This window comes from Anolis carolinensis, chromosome 4 (assembly GCF_035594765.1).
Source record: "Anolis carolinensis isolate JA03-04 chromosome 4, rAnoCar3.1.pri, whole genome shotgun sequence".
Taxonomy (NCBI): Eukaryota; Metazoa; Chordata; class Lepidosauria; order Squamata; family Dactyloidae; genus Anolis; species Anolis carolinensis.
This window is the reverse complement of record NC_085844.1, coordinates 236844497-236868267: the sequence shown is the minus strand read 5'-3', so window position 1 is coordinate 236868267 and position 23771 is coordinate 236844497. Positions and strand designations below refer to the sequence as shown.

Here is a 23771-nt window from a genome sequence, read left to right as displayed (position 1 = left end):
ACAACCAGGCTTTCTTGGGCCAAAGAATGGAGCTGCTACAAGCTGCTGTAAGGTCTGATGGGGCGACTATTCTGTCTCTCCACCTTTGTCCTACCACTTCCATGTTGCTGCTGCCTTCCAAGTCAACTGGACGCTTCTGACTTCGAATAGCACTGAAATCACAATAAGTGTATATACATCCTGTGGCCTTGGCCTCTATCAAGAGGCATCCTTAGGGACCCTTAATGTATGTATATTAAGGGCCCTAAGGATGCCTCTTAATAGAGGCTGGGCCACTGGGTGCTAAGAGATCCAATATCTACAGTGTTCTCCAAGTTATAATACAAGAGAATGGCAGCTGCCTTTGAGAAGAGGGGCTCTCACGAATTTATGTTCTAGTTGTGGCTGGAAAGTGACTTCCTGCCTCCCAACGATCATCTGAAGAATAACTCACTTCCTCAGAGGCACAGAACTGTTGCTGTTCCCCTTTGGACTCACTTTTCCGTTGTACTGCATTATAATCCAGAGGAATGGAGTCCAGGGACTCCTGGTTCTTCCCTCACTGTGGGTTCCATTAGTAGCCATCTATATATTTCCCTTCTAACTTTCTTCCAAGAAGTTTTGAGAGTGGCCCATAATCAACTTACCCAATTGATTGGGTAATTTTTACTTTTAAAAAAGATTTGTATACAGGTATATATAGTTCTAGCAAAGCATGATTGACAGCATGGATATTGGGAAAGAAGTTCATTGCAAGGAACAGTCCTGTGTTTGCAAACCAATCCAAGAAGTTGAGATCATTGCAAAAGAGAGGATGGCTTTACTTCCTCATTCCAGAGAATGGGAAAAGTATGACCTTGCTGTTTCTCCTCCCCCTTTCCAAAGAGAACATAATTTTCTTGGCATTCACATCTCTTCATTCATAAACAGTAGGTACTAGTGAAATATGTGGTTGTGGTTGCTTCCTTGTGCTTTTCTCCACATTCAGGATATGTGGGAAGAGTTTTCTCTCCTGGAAGCTCCATAAATGGCACATAATGTCATGAGAAACAATTCAGAATCCAGGAAAAACAAATAACCAGGAAGAGATGCCATTCCAATAAAGATGTTTCAAGCTACAGAGGAAAGAGCCACTGAATTTCTAACTATGACATAAAACGAAACAATGGTCAATTGACTGGAAATACTCAGTATATATTCCAAATTCCAACAAAGTGGACACAAACAAAAGTTACCATTGGATCATGGTCTACCTACCACCTAGTCAATTTTAAACCATTAATTTGAAATCTTCAATTCTATAACTATGTATTGTATTTTAATCTTTGGTTGACGTATTTTAATATGTGTATTTTATAGAAATATGTTTTAATATATGAATTTTATAGAATGCATTTTATGGTGCTGTGATTTAACTATGTTGTGCCCAGCCTCAAACTGTGAGGAGAGGTGGATAACAAATAAAATTATTATTATTATTATTATTGTTATTATTATTATTATCATCATCATCATCATCATCTCCCCTGAAGGCAATCTATATTTAGGACAAAGAGCATGTCAGGCAAGGTTGCATTTTATCCTATTTCATATATAAATATAACGCAATGTTGCTAGAAATTAAAAATAATGACCACTGATTATTTACTTCCATTTAATGCAAATGGTAAAAATAAAACAATTAAAAGACTTTCTACAACTCGGCTCAGTCGTCACTCAAAATGGAAACTTTATCAAGAAAACCAGATAAGAAGAACTGGAAGGGCACTTTGAAGAAACTCTAACCTTCAAGTTTAAAGTTAAAATATTAAATACCAAAGTCAGGATCATCCATGCCACAATATTTCTGATTTCTATGTCTGGTTGTGAAAGCTGGAAAATGAAAAACAAGCTGACAGAAACAATATTAACTCATTTGAAATGTGTTGAGAAGGAAAGTTTAACAGATTTCATTCCATGGATTGTCAACAAGACAAAGCCTTGAGTCTGTAAGACCTGAGCAAGGTTTACAAATCTTTCATTCATACAATCAATAAGCATTGAGGTTGATCGGATGGCAATTAACAAATGGGGTTAAGAGGAAGAGACTTTACATGAATTCCAGTGAAGAATATTCTGTGCTTGGTAGAACTATACTTTCTGCACCCATGACAAAAAACCTTAGTATGAATATAGTATGGCATCATCTTCTTATTCAGTATCTAGTTTTCTTATTGTTGTGATTTATCTAACACTCGGACTGTTAAAACTATAAAATCAAAGTATTTTTTTACCCAAAAGATAACTGGTTCCAAATTAGTCTCCCATGTATCATGCTGTTTTTCATTCTACAAAAGTAATGTCAAAGATGCACTATTGTACTATTATGTGGCTGCTATGCAGTCAAAGAAATTTAACTGTATTTTCACACAGCATTGCAATATATCATCAACAGATTTAAAAAGAACTATCATTATAGAACAGCAAAGACTAATTCTTTTCTAGGGGCTACAGAAAAAGATTTGGATAACACATAAACATATGTGGTAGTCAGATACACAAATCTTACAAAGAGATACAGATTTGTGAACCAGGCTCACAGTGGTTTTCTGGAATGCAATGGAAACCAAGTGTCTTGCAAGTACTTGGCAACTGAAAATTCGTGCTATATTTTTTCAGACTATAATGTCATTAACAACATCATTATTGCCTTGATTAACAACTAATCTGGAGTCAAAAGTAGCATTTCTCGATGCGCTTCAAAATGCTTAGGTCTTTTGGACTGGCGATCCAATAAATTCAGGTGGAAGTGGCAACATTCAAGAAAAGTAAAAATAAATTTGGAAACACACCAGAGCAACCTTACTAAGTCACCTGAAACATCAACCAGCAAACGGTTCTTTCGTCTTTTTTTCCCCACGGCTGTTTGCATTATCCTCTGCTGTAGTGCACAAAGAAGGGATATATAATCCATGGCATCATCAGCGAATAGGATGTTTTCTCCAATTCAGTTGACCACAATGAAATTTGATTTACAGTGAGCTTAAAATAGGAAACAAAAACGAAACAGGTTGTATTAGGAAGCCTTCAACTGATGCAGCTTGTTAGAATGGGAGTAAACAGAGATTCCAAACGCAAAACTGTGCGAAATATTTTACCTATGAATTCGGTGACAGGGTCGTGTTCCCCTTCCGTCTTAATAGTGCCGGCAATGCTGTCATTCTCCAGAATTGGAAGGAAAAGCTGCACAAAGTCAGAAGTATATGGAGGAGCGATCACATCCAGTACCTGATGGGATGTTAGGTGGCAAAAATAACACAGGTTAAGCAGGAGTCAGTATACAACAGCAACAAAGGCTCTGGTTGTTACGTAAGTTTGTTTTCTTAAGAAGAAAGGATTTCACAATTTTACATCCATATATGTTATTTGTGATTTATATGCAAATATAACAAGGAGCAAAAAAAAAAAAAAACCTTGATGATCTTTGCCAACAGAGAAACAAGTGACAAACACTCTAGAGCTGTAATCATGAAATAATGTGAGAAATGTAATTATCCAAAGATCACCAAAAAGATGCACTTGAAAATTCAAATGTATTTTGGCCTTCACTTCTTCACAACAGAAGCAAAAACCAACCCTTTGAGAACTGAGACGAACTGAAGGGAAGCATACTGTATTTCTTAAAAAGTTAATAAACATGTTATTAAAATATGATTTCAACACAGAAAAAGTAAGCACCATCATTATCCAACTTAATTCTCACCAAAAAACAACTAATATCATAATTCTAGACAATGAAAATGTACTCACTGACCTCTGTCACAAAGTATCTGATCAGTGAAATGTCTGTGTCCAGCTTTTCCAGGCACTTGCGGATGTAGCCGACCACCGGAAGGACATATCCACGACTCAGCAAGTGTACCATCCTGTCCAGGAGTGTCTTCTTGAGCTCCAGCTGAAAGGACGGAGAAGAGAATACTATGCTTGATGCTCGGTTGTGAAATGGTACTATATATTCATTGCAGCCAAAGCAAAAATTAGAAAAGTGGAGACCAGCAAACATTACTCAATTTCCTCCCAAGGACTCATAGGGATGGAAGGACTCTATGAAAGCCATACAACCCAAAGATATGAAAAGTGTGGTTTGTGGGCCAAATGAACCCATGAATCCCGTTTGTGCAAAATTTAGCACAATTTTTAGGTGACCTACACACTCCAAACTATACTAAATGTAGTGTTTCACCCTTCCAGGTGCCCCTCTTCAGCTCTAAATGATGAGGTGAAGCAAGTTCATCAAGAATAGATAGACAGGGGACATCCTCCTGGAAATTCCCAGCCCTTTATCTAGTACGAATCCCTAGAAAGAACCCACAGCAAATGCAGCTCTGAGAGCAGGCCTTCCAACCTCTGCTTTTTAAAAATAAACCTTCAACAAAAGAGAGCCCATCACTTTCTGACTAAGAGTGCCTCTATATTATCAACCTGTGGATAGATTTTTTGGCCTTCAGCTCCCAGAAATCATAACAGCTAATAAACTGGCTGGGATTTCTGGGAGTTGTAGGCCAAAATGCCTGGGGACCCACAGGTTGAGAATCACTGCTCTATATTGTAGAATTAATGCAGTTTGGCACCACATTTAAAGGCTCAATGCTATGGAATTTTGGGAGCTGTGGTTTGATAAAAGAATTTACACTCTTTGGGTGAGATGGTTGCAGACCTTGTAAAAGTACAACTACCTTTGTTTCAAGCAACTAAGCCCCAGGAGACATTTTGACTAAACAATGAGATTCCATTTAGCTATATAAAACCATTCATAAATATTAACTTTCATGGCCAGAATAATTTTGGAGCCTTAGCGGGAGAAGTGGCAGCTGTAATCTTGTACTCCCTTATGCAAGTTGTTTCCCCAATTCAACCAAATGGGGTGGAGGCAGAGCACCATCATCCCACCCCAGGACCAGAATGGGACTTGCTATGACTGGCAAGCTACCACCATCATCACTTACACTATGGAGCTTGTGCTATGTATTATTATGCATTATCTTGGTCCACATCTCCATCTAGTCCAGAATCTATGATCCACCAAGATATGGGACTCCCAAACTCCCATCAATTCCAGTCAGTAGCAGTGAGGAATAATGGAAGCTGCAATCTGAAATCATTTAAGACCTGCATGGGCAAACTTCGGCCCTCCAGGTGTTTTGGACATCAACTCCCACAATTCCTAACAGCCAGGGAGTTGAGGTCCAAAACACCGGGAGGGCCAAAGTTTGCCCATGTCTGATCTAGGAGTTCTAGAAATGGACAGCTTTGAAGAGTCACAATATTCAAGAATCTAGGCTACATCTCATGACTGACCCATGATTGACCAGTTTGTTCCTCACCTGCTCCATGACATCCAGTTGAGAGTGTTCTGTCTCAAAGAGTTTGACAAGTAGCTGCAGGACAAGAGGATGAAGCAGCTGATGGCAGGTACTGATCTACAAACAAAGAAACAAACACATTGCATATACCTAGTGTTGCCTGGGCACTGGGAGAAGCCCCCCCCCCCCCCCGCTTTCTCTTTCTTTCCTTCCCTCCCTTCATACCTTTTTCTCTTTCCTTCCTTTTTTTTCTGCTCTCCCTCTTCTCCTTTTCCTTCCTTTCCTTTCTCTTTTCCATCTCTGAGAGGGCCTACCTCACAGTGTCTCTATGATAAGAAAACCCTCTTTGTGACTTCTTCCTTCCCCCTATACTCATGTCACTTTTCTTTCCCAGTGACATCAAAGAGGGTCAGTTCACCTGGCCAACCTTTGTCTATCCAATGACATCAAAGAAGGCTACTTCACCTAGCAACAGCCTTTGTGGTATAAAAAGACAAACAGACTGACAAAATTTGACTTTAATAGATAAGGATGGTCATGAGACAACTGTCTTCAAACCAACATGTTTAAAACCTAAAGCTACGTACTGCTGTCCCTCATCACTGTGTTAGAAAGTTCATCAACAAAGGTAGATTACTACAAATGTCACCCCCCCCCCCTCGGACTAGCAGGATTACAATGAATCGTACAGCATTACAGACTTCAAATTTTTGGGGGGAGGGGGAATTCAATGTTGATCTCAGTGTAGCAAAACTACAAACCCTTGGCCCTACCTCGTCAAGTAACGCCAAGTGCACTGGAGTGTGATCAGTCTGAAGTTGGAAGTATCGGGGCTCCGAAACTGTCCAGTCGACCCATTTCAGAACACCCATCGCCACTACTGGAAACCTAAAGATCCAAGGGATGAACATAAAAAGTAGAATCCAATAAATCTGTGGTCAATTGGAAGTTTCCAGCTCTGAATGCCAACCAGGACTTCTCTATTGCCCTCTTAGGTAGGTACATTTTTTTCACTCTTGGGGACAACCTCTAAGACAGCTCCCAAACATTTTGTAGAAGTGAGTTGCTGTGAGTTTTCTGGGATGTATGGCCATGTTCCAGAAGCATTCTTTCCTGACATTTCGCCCGCATCTATGGCAGGCATCCTCAGAGGTTGTGAGGTCTCAACCTCTGAGGATGCCTGATATAGATGCAGGAGAAACATCAGGAAAGAATGTTTCTGGAACATGGCCATACATCCCAGAAAACTCACAGCAACCCAGTGATCCCAGCCAAGAAAGCCTTCGACAACACATTTTGTAGAAAACCTTAAATACAGAAGAAAAACTGCACACTTCCTTTAGATATATTTAGTCAACATGCTTTAACGCAAGCTTCATTTGGAAGCAAATGAGTCCAAAATGTCTCTGAAGGAGGCCCATACCTGATGCACTGGTAGAGGGTACTCAGTTCTGCCACAAGTTCAGAAGCTCCTTTGTTCTCGTTACAGCAAAGATTGTGAACGGTTTCCACTGCTTTCGAAGTGGACTTGAGCTCATCTTTGTTGATGCTGACCCTTTTGTTCTAAGGAGATAAAATATGGTTTCAAGAGACAAAAAGAGTCATGAATGCTTTTACCGTTTGCTACTAGTGCACAACTTTATTTGCCAGCTTTCCCAAAAATCTAATGGTTTTCATGTTCCCATATTCCACTTTCCGATTCCGGATTATGTGGAGTAAGAGGAGTCATTGACTGTTAGAGCAACAACTAATCCAGCAACATAAAATGGGCCATTTCACCTAGCATCAGCCTTTGTGTTATAAACAGACATATTTTGACTTTTATGTAATTCATATTTCTTCAACTGTAAGATGCACTGATTGTAAGACGCATCCAAATTTCAGTACCACGACTGTCAGTCAACAAAACTGCACCTGAGATACTCAGATGCACCCCATTTTTACAGATGTTTATTTAGGAAAAAAATGAGTCTCAGAACTGAAAAAATACAGTATATAGATGAGAACAGATCATAATCCTAACACACCCCTTCTCTCATGCTGATGTACCAACTATGGGGCAATTAAGCAGCACAAAAAAGCCCATTGATTTTTACCTTTTTCCATGTTTCCACAACACTGGCTGCATAGGCTAAAATATGGATATATTTATGCTTATGGTCCTGATTGATCTTAGCGCCAGGTTTAAACAATGACAGCATGAAGAGATCCAGGAAAGCAGGAACTCTGATCTGCAGGGGGAAAATCATGGCAAGAGTGAGAGTCTGCATAATAGCATTTGAAGAAAAAAATTAAAGCTGTTTTTATTTCCCCCAAAAAAGCCATGACTAGGCAAGTAAAGAGCCTACTGTTAAGACTACAAAACAGAATGAAGAGCAAATAATAATTATAATAAATAGCTGCACACTGTCTTCACAGGGGACATGGAATATGTGGATAATAGGAAGGTTATATACGACATTTGAATACAATTAGAAAGGGTTAAAATTATGAATAAATCTGGGGACGCAGCCCACGCTGTTGAAGGAGAAGCACAGAAAGCTTCTACTAACCAGTTCTACAGGTGGAGGATCCATGCTGGTGAACATTTTGAAAAGGACAGTGATGTCTGCTGGGTTCAGAGCTCCCTTTGACAGCATGGCTCCGAGGGCTTGACAGGCACGAGGGTATGAAGCAGCAGTTCCCAGCGCTAAGGTTATCTGACTGGCATCATGGCCCCTTGGTAAGAAGAAAACAAGAGCGGAATCAACAGAGAGGGCTTGTTTTAAGCAATCCACAGAAAGTCTGGCATTGGACCGATAGCACAAGAAACTGATTACTATGGAATCATTAAAGCTTGATGGCTGTTTAGAAGAACTGAAACACATTGTTAAGACCAATTATGGGCAAACTTCGCCCCTTCAAGTGTTTGGGGCTTCAACTCCCGCAATTCCTAAAACCTCATTACATTTTTGGATATAAAATGAGTAATGAAGAATCTCACACATTATGCTAAGGCAATGTTTATTTATTTATTTACAGTATTTATATTCCGTCCTTCTCACCCTGAAGGGGACTCAGGGCAGATCACATTATACACACATAGGGCAAACATTCAATGCCCATAAACACATCAAACAGAGACCGAGACAGACAGACGCAGAGGCAGTTTAACCTTCTCCTGAGGGGATGTTCGATTCTGGCCACGGGGGAGCAGCTGCTTCATCATCCACTCTGACGGCACTTCCTCATTCCAGGTCATAAATTAGTTAAACTTGCCTCCCCACTTTTTTTTATAAGTGGTACCTTATTTCCTACTTGATAGAGGCAACTATCTTTCTGGTTGCTAGGTCAGAAACGAGCAGGGGCTATTTTTTATTTTCAATTGACGGGTGCTCACCTCGCCACGGGCTGGCCTCGAACTCATCACCTCAAGGTCAGAGTGATTTATTGCAGTTGCTCAACAGCCTGCGCCACAGCCTGGTCCCCCTGCGCCACAGCCTGGCCCCCCTGCGCCACAGCCCGGTCTGTTCTCAGAGTACAATGAGTCCCCTCAGGTGAGAAGGGCAGGGTAGAAATGATAGAAATAAATAAATGATTCATGTTTCTTTCTGTGTTGGGCTAACCCAATAATGAAGGCTGTGGAGCAAATCAGGAATTAGTTTCAAAGTATAGTAAAACCTTACTTCTCGTGAGCAAAGCGTTGCACCTCCTGGGCGATCCTGCGCACCGCAGAGCCACCTTGTTCTTCTTGGGCTAAGATGGACATGATGGCTTGGGCAAAGAGATACGTGTGTTCACCATGGCACACCATTTTCTGCAAATCCACCAAGATACATATTCAGTGAGCATGTTTCATTCTGTTTTATTATTATTATTCATTTGGATATTGTGATGATTGCAAAACCTTGAAGAAAGTAAACTGTTTGTAGGCCTTAAGCTTTATCAAAATATATAGGCAGTGGTTCACTGCTTCTCCAGCATCAACAGGGAAATAGGAGGCATGGAGATGTAACATCCTGGGCAATGATCTAAAAGATGGAAAGGGTATCTAAGCACTCTTCAGGAAAGACACCTTGCATATCAAGAAACTATGAGACATTGTAGACATCACAGTTCCAAACCCATCCACTCTCACTGAAAAGGACAAAAAAAAGCAAAACTCACAGCAAACTCAGGTAGGTTCTTTTCCAGGTTTTCTTCTCCACCATCTAAGATGGTGGCCAGAGAAGTACGCAACACTCGAGAAAAGACTTCCAGCTGTTGGCATGCTGTTGACACGCTGGTTATCTCCCCTTGGTAGCCAGCGTCAGATATAAGCTGTGCAAAAAAGGACCATCAGCTGAGGTAACTTTTCTAGTCATGGTTCACTACAAGATCCATATACACTTTTTAGCAGTTAGCATTGCATTTTGCTATGAAAGAACTGAAAGCATTGCATTTTGCTATGAAAGAAACTGAAAGAACAGTTTAACAATGCCAAGTTTCCAGAAGAAATGACCCAAACCAGAGGAAATGTAAATAAACCATCTTCTCATAGTCAGGGGTATTCGCTTGGATCAAATCCTTTATCTTAGAGACAGAACTGTTTCACAACTGCACATAATATGTAACAGTGATTGCTACTCTCTCACTGGCATCTCTGCCATGAAAACTGAGCAAGTATTCCATTTATTCTTGCTGACACCCAAGGCAACAAACAGCTCCAATTAAATAACTGCTCATGTTAATGTTAATTATTCTCTTGTTCTATCTTGACAATAATAGGGACCTGACATGATTTTCAAGCTGACCAAAAGACAATATTCATTACCTTGACAGTAAAGTTTAACATAAGGCAATCTGGGTGAGCTTCAGCAAGTTTGTAGAAGAGGTCCCGCCATGTTGTGTGTGCTATCATTTGCTCAAGCCATGCTGGAGTCTGGCAAAAATGAGAACAAGAGAATGACATGGAATAAGGAAAACCAGTCTGAGCTTTTAGAAGGGCATCAGCATTACTGAAAGAGAAAACAGGGTAGCATTGCAGAGAATCATTAATTTGCACACTGGAGATCTGGGCTCAAATACATAATCAACCATGTAGTCACTACCAGTCATTTTGGAAGTATCTTATAAAGCTATTTTTCAAATCAGAAAGAGGATCTGCAATCCTGCACTTGGTCCTAATCAATAGAGGAGACTATGTAACTAGAAGCAAAACATTTCGTACTTTAGGAGAGAATGACTAACTAGTGCTAGAACTCATGATGGAGGGAAAGGCCAAAGAAGAATTGAGTCAAACATGAATCCTGAATGCCAGGAAATTTGATTCATCAAGCTCAGGGAAATACTGAGCAGAACCTCATGTCTAGATGTGCTAAAAGATAAAGACAATTTCATGAAGAATGTACTGCTGAAAGCACAACCACAAACAATTCAATGGGGAAGACGAATCAGCTGAAAAAGCCAATGTGACTGCACACTAAACTCGAGATGAAAGCAAAAAGAAAAGTCATGGACAAAGAATGAATCACCAAGGAAGCATAGAGGTGTGTAGCCCAAGCTTGGAGGAACACTATTAGGAAAGCTTAAACTCAAAATGAGTTGAGACTGACCAGGGAAGCAAAGAGCAACAAATAAAATTCCCTTCCAAATACATTTGAAGCTTGTTCAACTTGGTGAAGAGAAGATTGAGGAGCAACATGATCATGAAGAGTGTGATCATGTCACTCCTCAATCTTCTCTTCACTGAGCTTCACCTCAAAGGCAGCCACAAAAAGGAAGGTGCAGGAGTGGTGTTCTCAAGTATGTAACTAAGTTTAATGGTTTTAAGCTACAGGGTAGACTATAAATGAACATTAGAAGGAACTTCTTGACAGTAAGAGTGGTTCAGCAATGGAATCAATTGTCTAGAAGGGCACTGAGGTCTCCTACTTTGGATATATTTTGAAAGTGTGTGGATAGACAGACCCTGCTGGGGATGCTCTAGTTCAGGCATGGGCAAACCTTTTGCCTTGGGGCTGCATTGTGGGCCCAGGCAGGAGGGCCGGGCCGGGAGGGAAGGTGGCCAGGCACACGCTGAGTGGGACAAGCCTGGGAGGGAGAGGGCTTGGGAGAGAGAGGGACTAGGAAGAGGTGGGGCAGGGCCTGGGTCATCCTTAGTCTGTCCTCCTGGCATAATGACAGGGATGCTCACCCCATTCTTATGCCAGAAGTAAAACAAGACATGTGGTGACTGCCCCGATCCTCCTCCCCAATACTCCTCCCTCGATCTTCGGGCTGTCCTCTCGACATTATGCTAGGAGAAGGGCAAGACAGGTGGCGTTCGAGAGTGCTCTGGAAGGCTCTCAACTACTGCGTGCCTTCCTCCTCCATCCTTTCTGCATAAGGATGCAGTGGGCTGCCATATCCTTATGCCAAGAAGACAGGGAAAATGAGAAGGGCCTGAGGTAGGTGCCTAGGGAGCCGCATCCGGCCCCCGGGCCTTAGTTTGCTCATGCCTGCTCTAGTTGGAGATCCTGCACTGAGCAGAGGGGTTGGACTTAAGGTCTGTATAGCACAGGCATGGGCAAACTTCAGCCCACCAGGTGTTTTGGACTTCAACTCCCACAATTCCTAACAGCCGGTAGGATGTTAGGAATTGTGGGAGTTGGAAGTCCAAAACACCTGGAGGGCAGAAGTTTGCTCATGACTAAAAGAACCTTTAAAATCTATGTTTCTATGATCATTGATCTTCATGTCATTAAAATAATAATGAATGAAGCAGAGATACACCGAGTTAAGCATACACCAGTCGCAGAATCTGTTGCATGTTGGTAAAATCAAGTCTGAAAAAGATGCCAACATTTCTAGCACAAGACAACAGCAGCAAGAAGCCCTTCGCGCCATTCTGAGGCCCCCGTGTCTTTTCTACTGGCCTCATTTAAGTCCTATGAGATGGAACTGTTCTGAGAAGGACACTGATGTATAACATTATTTAGCTGCATTGTGTGCCTTACCTCTCCTTCCTCTGTGAAAATAGAATCTGCTTTTCGGGGATCAAAATGTTTAATGAGCAAACTTTTTAAGTGGTTCTCCACTGTCTCCTGGACTTGAATTGGCTCAACACCTGAAGCAACAACAGCAACAACAACAACAATAATAGAAACAAGTGTATTTGACAGATGAATATACATTTGTCAAGAAGGAATTCCTTAAGTTTTCCTGTGATTATCTCTAATGGGAAAAGAAAAGGCATCTTCTACCATATGTAACCAGGAGGAAATTAGTCAGAAGACATTCCTTTTACAATGATTTAACACAATAGTTCTAATGTGAGGGCCATATTTCCATTTATAAATGTTAGCTACTCAATTAATTTGTTCATTGAAAGTACAGCCAATTCTAAACCATGGATGCTTGTATCCCGTCAAAAGTAACTCCAAAAAGTAACACCACTAGGGAGATTATGGGTGGGATTTTTGGGAGGGTAGTGGGCTTTGAATGTAATTTTATTTATTTTTTGGCTTGTAACTGTATTTTAACTCTTGTTAAACAAATGTTTAATTATTTTTACATTTTTGTATCTGTCTTATTTTAAATTTTATTAGGTACGTTATATTTGTTAGCCGCCTTGAGTCCCTCTGGGGAGACAGACGGGGTTGAAATAAAGTCAATAATAATAACAATAATAATAATAATAATAATAATAATAATAATATCATCATCAGTTTTTATTCGAGTCTAATGCATTATTGAATCTAATGTGCACCTCAATTTTCAAATCCCTGAAACCCAAAAAAGTATTCACTATATTGTGCAAATCTAATTCGCTCCCTAATTTTGGGAAGGTAATTTAGTCAAAAAAGGTGAACATTAGAATGGAGTAAATACATTTTTTTTCCGTGTCAGGAGCGACTTGAGAAACCGCAAGTCGCTTCTGGTGTGAGAAAATTGGCTGTCTGCAAAGACGTTGTCCAGGGGATGCCCGGATGTTTGATGTTTTACCATCCTGTGGGAGGCTTCTCTCATGTTCCTACTAGAAGCTAGAGCTGAAAGACGGGAGTTCCCTCTGCTTCCGAATTAGAACCACAAACTTTCGGTCAGCAGTTCAGCCAGCACAAGAGTTTAAACCATTGTGCCACCGGGAGTTCCAGTAAATATGGTAATAATATTACACTCAGAATATTTTCTCCAAGTGATCAATAAGGAACAAGGACTATAAAGGCAACAGCAATTAAATTCCTATTGTTCTGCTACTCTTTTTTGGTATACTATTATAAAGGGGGCCTTGATGGAAATCAGTAGGCAAATAATTAAAACAGAGGGGAACAAACCTGTCTGAATGAGCCACTCAGCCAACAAATTTACTGTCTGGGCCACAGCAGTATAGTTCTCCGATAAGAGCTGGATCACATTTTCTGGAGAGCCACCTGCCTGGAAATACCTGTAAAGAGAATACAGCCATCCTCATTCAATGCAAATCTCAAAGAATCAAACACTATTAGATTTTAAGGGATCTCCATCTGCTTATAAGTACTAGAACCTCCTCTTCCTCTCACAGCTCCTCTTTGCCTGCACTCACCTTTTCAAGGTATTAAATATGGAGGGCTCCATGATATAGTCTCGGGTAGAAAATTTGTGCAAACACTCCTGCTGGACCTCAGCATCATCTTCTTCCCCATAATCATCATCCTGCTGTTTGAAAGGAGATAAGTGTTTTGTTAATGGTGATTTTCTTAGATATGCCATATTTGCTTGAGTCTAAAAGTTTTTAAGATCAAGTCAAGGGGTGTTGTGGCATACAGCTTTGAATATATTTTAAGGATTTTAAATACAGTAGAGTCTCGCTTATCCAACCTTCATTTGTCCAACGTTCTGTATTATCCAGTGCAGTCTGCCTTTTAGTAGTCAATGTTTTTCTAGTCAATGTTTTCAATACATTGTGGTGTTTTGGTACTAAATTTGTAAATACAGTAATTACTACACAATGTTACCGTGTATTGAACTGCTTTTTCTGTCCATTTGTTGTAAAACATGTTTTGTTGCTTAATTTGTAAAATCATAACATAATTTGACGTTTAATAGGCTTTTCTTTAATCCCTCCTTATTATCCAACATTTTCACTTATCCAACGTTCTGCCGGCCTGTTTATGTTGGATGAGTGAGACTCTACTATAGTACTGAAATGCTTTTAATGTAATCCGCTTTGAATCTCCTTTGTGGTGAAAAAACGCAGGGTATAAATAAACATAATAAGAATAATGCTCACCTTTTTTTGGCTAAACTATATTGCCAAAAATGAGGTGCGCATTGGGTTCGATGGTTGCATTATACTCGAGTAAATACGGTAGTTGTGTTAGTAGTTTAGCTTTCTTTATCATGAAAAAACCTTTTTCTGAAATTGTTTTCTTAATTTGTTGTCAAAGTATCATTGGGTTGTTGTGAGTTTTCCGGGCTGTATGGCCATATTCGAGAAGCATTCTCTCCTGACGTTTTACCCACATCTATGGCAGGCATCCTCTGAGGTTGTGCGGTCTACTGGAAACTAGGCAATAGACCTCACAGCCTCAGCTTAAATGGCTGAAGGGGAAAAGGAAAGGGCCTGAGGCTGTTAGGAATGGTGGGAGTTGAAGTCCAAAACATCCGGAGGTCTCAAGTTTGCCCATGCCCGAGTACATCCACACCATAGAATTAACGCTGTTTGATACCACTTTTAACTGCCATGGCTCAATACTATGGAATCATGGGAGTTGTAGTTTTGCAAGGCCTTGAGCCTTTTCACCATACTGTAGCTGCCACGATTCCATTGCAGTCCAAGTAAAGTCAAACTGCATCAGTTCTGAACCCCAAGGAAGCCTTTCTGGCCTTCTGGACGTTTTGGACTTCAACTCCCAGAATCCTTCACCATTGGTCAAGGCAGCTGAGGCTTCTGGGAGTTGAAGTCCATATATCTATCCTGGCAGAGATCAATGCTGTGTTCTCCCTCTGTTTGGTTTTCCAAACACAAGGGGAGAGACTTCCCGCCTGCTTTTGCTTTGCCCGCCTTTATGGCCTCACCGCCCCTCCGTCGGTGTCGTCGCCCCACTCGGCTGCGCTGGCGCTGAAATATTCAGGCTCCTCCATTGAGCTTCGCTGGCCACGCCCCCTGCCGCGGTAGCCCCTCCTTCCAACTTGGACTGAACCATTGCTGCTAACGGAGAGGGGGGGAGTCCTCACAGTGGTACCGCCCAAAATGGGGAAGCAAGAAAGAAACTAAAAAATATGGCTTCCAAAGCCTCAAAAAGAATGCATCTACACGCAATGGATTTAATGCAGTTTCACACCACTTCAAGAGCCAAAGCCTGGGATTTTTTGTAATTTTGCAAGGCTTTTATCCTTTGCCAAAGGCTGCAAGTGCTTCACCTTGATTTCATATCTTTGAGTTTAAAAGTGGTATGAAACTGGGTTAAAGCTACAGTGTAGATTACAGTAATCATGTCTTTAAATCTGTATGAGGGATATCTTAGAGATGGGACAAAACTCAATTTTTGCGCCATTTTAGAGTATATAGATATATGTGTGAATATATTTAATATGTAAGTAAATATTATATAAATATATACTTATAAAATAAAATATACTAAATATAATATAAAATATAATAATGTGTTGGATGTAATTCAGTAAGATTTATCTTGAGAAGTGTTGAAAGGCATGACAAGTCTTCTCGTAGGCCTTTCAAACTACATACAATATATATTTACATATCATTTATATATAAATTTATATATATACATATGTACATATCAAATATATTAAATATTATGTTTATATAAATATAATAATATAAATAATATGGACTTCCAACTCCCACAATTCCTAACAGTCTCAGGCCTTTTCCTTTTAGATGTTTATATAAATATAATATTTAATATTTAACATTTTATATAAATATAATAATATAAATAATGTGGACTTCCAGCTCCCACAGTTCCTAACAGCCTCAGGCCTTTTCCTTTCAGATGTTTAGATGTTTATATAAATATAATAATATAAATAATATAATATAAATAATTAATACTATAAATAATATTTAATTTGATATTTAATATTATGTTAGATGTTTATATAAATATAATAAAATAAATAATATATAATATAAATAATAATATAAATAATATTTAATTTAATATTTAACATTATGTTTGATGTTTAGATAAATATAATAATATAAATATTATATAATATAAATAATAATATAAATAATATTTAATTTAATATTTAATATTATGTTAGATGTCAGAACCCTGCTACTAGAGCCTGGATGTGGCTCTGAGTTTCAGGGTCACTGACAGTGATAAGACACCTGCGTCCCAGGACTCGGAGGAGAAACGGCTGATGGACTTGGCGGGGAATTTGCGCGGGGTTTTACTGAGCGGGAAGAGACTGTTCAAATGAGGGGGAGGGTATATAAAGGAGGGTTGGCCGGAGCCTCCCATTCTTGGCTTTTCTGATGTTCATGTTTCCTACAGTAAAAGTTCCTGGTGATACCACAGAGAGTCTCGTGTGTTCATTCAGGAGCGGCTGTGGTGAGCTGACACTAAGCCAAGAATGCGGACACCATCCCGCTGTAGCGGTGAGGTGTAACATGCAAGTGGAGGATGAAGAGCTCTTGGGCGCCGGAGGAGGAAGGTCGGAAAGGGCCACTCCCGAGACGGACGCTGAGTTCCACCAGCTGGCGGCCCTGGCGTCATCCACCGCTTATGCCCAGCCAAATGGGGTAACCCAGAGGCGCGGAGTGGTGCGGGGAGATAGCACCGGAGGAGAGGAAGGTTCCCCTTCCCCAGGCCCGCAAAAGATGGTGTTTCTGGAGGAGAGGATGTCGGCGATGGAGACCACCCTGGCAGTGATGTCGAGGGCGATGGAGCGCCTGGCGGTTTTGGCGGAGCCGGAGCGAGGAAGGGAACTCCGGGCTAGCTCAATGTGGGACGTGAGCATGGGAAGCAGCCAGGGCTTTGCAGACCTCCCAGCACCGAAGGGAAGGGAAATGCGAAAGGAGCCCGGTGCCCGGCCCAAGATCCAAACGAGCCTGACGCGGGTGGAGGAGAGTGACGACGAAGGGGAAAAGCCTCCGAGAATCCCGGCTACGCTCCCAACTGAGACCCTGGTGCCCCTGGCGAATGCCGGGCGTGGCACAGGACAAAGGGAAGCAGCAGCGGGGCCCACTGGCCCGCAAGGGGGCTTGCGACGGGCGGAGAATTGGGGATTGCCACCACAGGGACCCCTACCGAGACGAGAGGAACTAAGGATCGAGTTTGGGGGAGAGTCCTCTGAACTGGATTTTTTCCTGACCACGGTGAGGGGCTATATGGAGGACAATGCCCACACTTTTAGAACGGAATCCAGCCGGGTACGGGCCATTGGTGCAGTGTTGAAGAGGGGAGCGGCCAGCTGGTACGTTCAACTACACGCGCGGCGCGACCCATGTCTGGGGTCACTCCGACGCTTTATGGGGGCCCTGGAGACCCGTTTCCGAGATCCACTGGAGCAGATCCGGGCGAGGGAGGAGTTGAAGACCGTCTCCCAGGGGCAGAGGTCGGTATCTGAGTATGCGGAGGAGTTCCAATGCCTCGCTGAAAAGGTGCCGGAATGGTCTGCAGTGACAAAGATAGAACTCTTCAAAGAGGGGCTCAGGCGGGAGATCCTCTCCTGGGCGGTGCATCGTGATGAGCCTGACACACTGCGCGGATGGATTCAGCTGGCGGGGCGCATCGAGACATCGCTGGCCCAGGCGAGGAGGCACCGAGGAGGGCTACAGCAGCGGCCGCAGATGAAAGAGGGGAGCCGGAAGGAGGGATCAACCCCAGCCGGGAGGAGAACGGAGCCGACAGGGAACGTGAGCACCAGCAGGAGGGGCTGCTTCGTGTGCGGCCGTTTGGGCCACAGGGCTGCCGAGTGCTGGCAGAGAAAAGGGGAAGGCGGAGGCCCGCCCAAACCAAGAGCCGTGGCAGGGAAACGCGCCGAGGAAGAACCACCGATGAGGCACCACTCGGGGGGGTTGGTAAGTCAGGACAAAGCCATGATAGTGGTCCCCATTCAGCTGGAAAGTGGCAGCAAACAAGCAACCTGCAAAGCATTTGTGGATTGTGGATGTTCCAGGAACATCATCTCCCCTGAATTAGCCGAGGGATTGGGGTGCGAAAGAACGAACCTAGAATCCCCAATAGCTTTTTCGCAGTTGGACGGATCCACAGCATCGGGATCATTAGCTAAGTACAGTGCCGAAGATGTAAAGTGTAAGATAGGGAGTTGGGAAGGAAAGGTGTCATTTGTGATATCACAAATAGCCAGCTATAATGTTATACTAGGCATGCCATGGCTGGGGCAGGCCAACCCGCAAATCAACTGGGAGGATAAGAGCATGATCTTCAGGATGAAGTTGGAAGGAGGGAGCCAGGAAGTGGAAAGGGAGCCGGGGAAAAGGGGGGAGGAAGACTCTATCAGGATAGCAGAACTGGCAGATAAATTACCCCCAGAGTATCGGGATTTTGTGGACGTATTCGATGAGAAGGAAGCAGACAGTTTCCCACCGAAGCGGAGAGTTGAAGTGAAGATAGAGCTAGTCCCAGGAGCAGAGCTTCCTAAGGCAAAAATATACCCAATGTCGGCTAGGGAAAAGGAGGAACTGAGAAAATACATTGATAAAAACCTAGCGAGGGGTTTCATAGAGCCTTCAAATTCCCCTCTAGGGGCGCCTGTGTTGTTCAGGCGCAAAAAGGACCAAACGCTGAGGCTCTGCATTGACTACAGGGGCCTGAATGCAATCAGTTCTGGAAATAAATACCCCCTACCTTTAGTGAAGGACTTGATCGCCCAGTTATCGGAGGGACAGATATTCACTAAATTGGACTTAATTGAAGCGTACCATAAATTGCAGATTAAACCAGAGGACAGGTGGAAGACGGCCTTCTCCTGTGCATTCGGATTATTCAATTATCGTGTGCTCCCTTTCGGTTTGTGCGGCGGAGGCGCCGCGTTCATGCAATTAATCAACGAAGTGTTGCATCCATTGTTGTACAAGGGAGTCTTTGTTTTTTTAGATGACATATTGTTAGTATCTCGGACTAAGGAGCAACACATAGAACTAGTCAGGGAAGTCCTGCAAAAGTTGAGAGAAGCAAAACTGTATGCGAAGCTTGCCAAGTGCGAGTTCAATAAAGACCAGATAGACTTTCTGGGGTATAGGATTTCCTCCCAGGGAGTGGCGATGGACCCTGCGAAGGTAGAAGACGTGAGGGGGTGGGAAGCCCCCAAAACACGGAAGCAGCTGCAATCCTTCCTAGGGTTCGCAAACTTCTATAGAACATTTATCAAGGACTTTGCGCGCCTCACTTTGCCATTAACGGATTTGTTAAAGACTAAAGGTAGGGGAGAAACAGCCAAAGTGAAGGCCCCAGGGGCCAAACTGACCTGGACAATAGAATGCCAGGAAGCTTTCGAAGCCCTAAAAAAGCGTTTTACTGAGGAGCCTGTCCTACAGCACCCTGATATGTCTAAAGCCTTTGTATTACATTGCGATGCGTCAGACCGGGCATATGGGGCAGTTCTGCTACAGAAAGACGAGGGGGGGAACCTGAAGCCATGTGGCTATCTGTCAAAAAAGTTTAGCGATACAGAAAAAAACTGGCCGATTTGGGAGAGAGAAGCCTTAGCGATTCTAAAAGCACTAGAGTGCTGGAGACACTTTCTGGAAGGAAGTGGAACACCGTTTGAGGTGTGGACTGACCATAGAAATTTACAGTATCTAAGATCCCCTCGTAAACTATCAGCGAAGCAAATTAGATGGGCCCAATATTTCAGCCGTTTTGATTTCAGACTCAGATTCTTCCAGGGGAAACATAATATACTCGCTGACGCTCTCTCTCGGATGCCTCAGCACGGGGGAGGAATTCAGGAATCTGAAGGGAGTATTTTTCTTGATAAGCAATGGGGCCTGGCAGTACTAACTCGAACACAAGCGGCCAAAGAAAACAAACGTACTGCCATTTCCACGGGGGGAGGAGAAATATGGGAGGAAGAGTTGAAGCGAGCGTATGGAATGGACAAATGGTTACAAACAAACAAAGAAAAGGGAGAATTGTGTGGGGATTTGGTGTTTGTAAATAAGAAATTGTATATTCCTGAATGTTTAAGACGAGAAATGTTAAGGAAGTACCATGATAACAAGGGTGCGGGTCATCTAGGCCCCACCAGGACTATTAAACTGTTGGCCAAACAATGCTGGTGGCCCGGAATGAGGAAAGACGCCAGGGGGTACGTCACGCAGTGTGAATTATGTGCAGAGGGAAAAACACCACCGGGGAAGCCCCAGGGGCTATTGCAGAAGGTGGTGGAGGCCATGAGGCCATGGGAATGCGTAGCCATGGATTTTGTAGGCGAACTACCCCCCAGCAGAGGCCACAGATACATTTGGACAATATTGGACCTATTCTCAAAACAGGCACACTTTGTGGCTCTGCCAAAACTTCCTTCAGCTGAAAAACTTGCTGATTTGTATGTGAAGCATGTATATCGCCTACATGGGTGTCCCGACAAGATAATTAGTGACCGGGGAGTCCAATTTACTGCAAAATTTTGGGGAAAATTCTTACAGCTGTTAGGAGCAGAAAGGAACCTGAGCTCGGCCTTTCATCCCGCGACCAACGGGGGGGTCGAACGTACCCAACAGACACTGTGCCAATTCTTAAGGATGTACACCAATTATAGACAGGATGATTGGGCGGACCTTCTTCCGTTTGCTGAGATGGCTTTTAACGGGGCCGTACATTCGGCCACAGGTCGTGCCCCATTCGAAATAGTATACGGACAGGAGGTGGCACCTTTCCCCAGGCTACCCGAGTGGAAGGAAGGGGAGGGCCAGACCGACGAGGAATGGCCGGCCAAAATCAAGCAAGGGTGGCAAACCGTGGTAGAGGCATTGCGGGAAACACAAAAGAAGTACAAGCTCTTTGCGGATCGTAGGCGCCGAGAGGGGGACAAATTGGGCGAAGGAGATCTGGTTTGGCTGAGCACAAAAAACCTGAAATTGGGGTTCCCATCCAAGAAATTGGCTCCACGCTATATAGGGCCATTCAGGGTAGCAAAAAGAATAAACGAAGTGACCTATGAGCTGAGGCTACCAAAGGACCTAGGAAAGGTACACCCGGTATTCCATTGCAGCCTGTTAAAAAAGTATAAAGGAACTCTGGACAGCGGAGAACAATAGTTGTGTTTAATCTTTTCCTTCCAGGACGAAGGGGAGGAGGACGCCATGTCAGAACCCTGCTACTAGAGCCTGGATGTGGCTCTGAGTTTCAGGGTCACTGACAGTGATAAGACACCTGCGTCCCAGGACTCGGAGGAGAAACGGCTGATGGACTTGGCGGGGAATTTGCGCGGGGTTTTACTGAGCGGGAAGAGACTGTTCAAATGAGGGGGAGGGTATATAAAGGAGGGTTGGCCGGAGCCTCCCATTCTTGGCTTTTCTGATGTTCATGTTTCCTACAGTAAAAGTTCCTGGTGATACCACAGAGAGTCTCGTGTGTTCATTCAGGAGCGGCTGTGGTGAGCTGACAGTTAGATGTTGATATAAATATAATGCAAATGTGTTGTCGAAGGCTTTCATGGCAGGAATCACTGGTTTGCAGTGAGTTTTCCGGGCTGTGTGGCCATGTTCCAGAAGCATTCTCTCCTGATGTTTCACCCACATCTATGGCAGGCATCCTCAGAGGTTGTGAGGCCAGCCAGGAAAACTCACAGTAACCCAATAATAATAATGATGATGATGATGATGATGATGATGATGATGATGATGATGATGATGAAGAAGAAGAACAACAACAACAACAACAACAACAACAACAACGATGATAGACCCAAACAACAACAACAACGATGATGATAGACCCAAACCTACAATCCAAGACAGTTACAGTAGAGTCTCACTTATCCAAGCTAAACGGGCCGGCAGAACCTTGGATAAGCGAATATCTTGGATAATAAGAAGGGATTAAGGAAAAGTCTATTAAACATCAAATTAGGTTATGATTTTACAAATTAAGCACCAAAACATCATGTTATACAACAAATTTGACAGAAAAAGTAGTTCAATACGCAGTAATGTTATTTTGTAATTAAAGTAGAGTCTCACTTATCCAACACTCGCTTATCCAACATTCTGGATTATCCAACGCATGTTTGTAGTCAATCTTTTCAATACTTCGTGATATTTTGGTGCTAAATTTGTAAATACAGTAATTACTACATAGCATTACTGTGTATTGAACTGCTTTTTCTCTCAAAAATTTGTTATATAACATGATGTTTTGGTGCTTAATTTGTAAAATCATAACCTAATTTGATGTTTAATAGACTTTTCCTTAATCCCTCCTTCTTATCCAACATATTCACTTATCCAACGTTCTGCTGGCCCGTTTATGTTGGATAAGTGAGACTCTACTGTACTGTATTTACGAATTTAGCACCAAAATATCACAATATATTGAAAACATAGACTACAAAAATGCATTGGATAATCCAGAACCTTGGATAAGCGAGTCTTGGATAAGTGAGACTCTACTGTAATAATGATGATGATAGACCCAAAACTACAATTCAAGGCAGTTATTGGTAAGAGGCACTTTCCAGGTTCTGTCCAAATTAGAGAGAGTTTGTAATCAGTCTCACCTGCAACATGTTTGTAGAAGCGAATGGGCCACAAAGCTGCAAATTGCAAAGCTGTTTCTATGTTGGCGGCTCCCTTGGCCTCAGTGGGACTTCTAGTTCGCCCTGCAATGCAACCACACTGGAGAAGAAATGTGGCTCGACACCATTTTAACTGCTATGGACTCATGGGAGTTGTAGTTCGGTGAGGCAGCCGCTCTCTTTGGCAAAGAAGGCCTTGCTCAATCAGAGTGCTCACCAGAGCGGCATACAGGGAGCATACAACCGGCCTGTTACCTCAGCGCCACTGGCTGCCAGTGCTGGCTTCGGCCTATCAAGCCCTAACGGTTCTGGCCAGCTTACCTGTCCGAACACATCTCCGTGTATGATCCACCTCGGAGGTTAAGATCTTCTAGGGAGGCCCTGCTCTCAGTCCCACCTCCTTCTTCAGTCGTGACTGGTGGGGACGAGAGACAAGGCCTTCTCAGTGGTGGCCCCTCGGCTGTGGAACTCCTTCCCCAGTGATATTAGGTCAGCCCCCTCCCTCTTGACATTCAGAAAAAGAGCAAAAACGTGGCTTTGGAATCAAGCCTTTGGAGAATAATTATAGTGCAATAAATGGATTCGGAATTATGTGCAATGACTACTGGAATGGCCTGGATTACGATTGCGGATAGAGGTACCTTTTTAATAGTGATTGCAAAGTTCTTAAATGTTTTAATGTACAGTAGAGTCTCACTTATCCAACCTTCGTTCTGTGTTATCTAACGCAGTCTGCCTTTTAATAATCGATGTTTTTGTAGTCAATGTTTTCAATATGTTGTCGAAGGC

General features: G+C 42.7%; 1 protein-coding gene across 4 annotated transcripts; it reads right to left on the bottom strand.

Moving 5' to 3' along the window:
• Positions 1-1619: 1619 nt before the first annotated feature.
• On the bottom strand, positions 1620-23321 carry nelfcd (negative elongation factor complex member C/D). 4 transcript variants are annotated; one of them, XM_008120491.3, is made up of 16 exons: positions 23304-23321; positions 22965-23066; positions 13843-13955; positions 13595-13704; positions 12278-12387; positions 10114-10221; positions 9468-9620; positions 8987-9117; positions 7874-8039; positions 7418-7552; positions 6745-6884; positions 6095-6209; positions 5343-5438; positions 3773-3913; positions 3117-3246; positions 1620-3000 (listed from the first exon to the last, which is right to left on the bottom strand). In XM_008120491.3, exons 2-16 carry the CDS (start codon positions 22971-22973, stop codon positions 2966-2968), a joined length of 1692 nt encoding a protein of 563 aa, XP_008118698.1. In that variant the 5' UTR covers positions 22974-23066; positions 23304-23321; the 3' UTR covers positions 1620-2965. The 4 variants fall into 4 exon arrangements, with proteins under 4 accessions (XP_008118698.1, XP_062835047.1, XP_003227364.2 ...); XM_062978977.1 differs by lacking the exon at positions 23304-23321 and having other exon boundaries at positions 13843-13952; positions 22965-23058; XM_003227316.4 differs by lacking the exons at positions 22965-23066; positions 23304-23321 and adding an exon at positions 15318-15466.
• Positions 23322-23771: the final 450 nt, after the last annotated feature.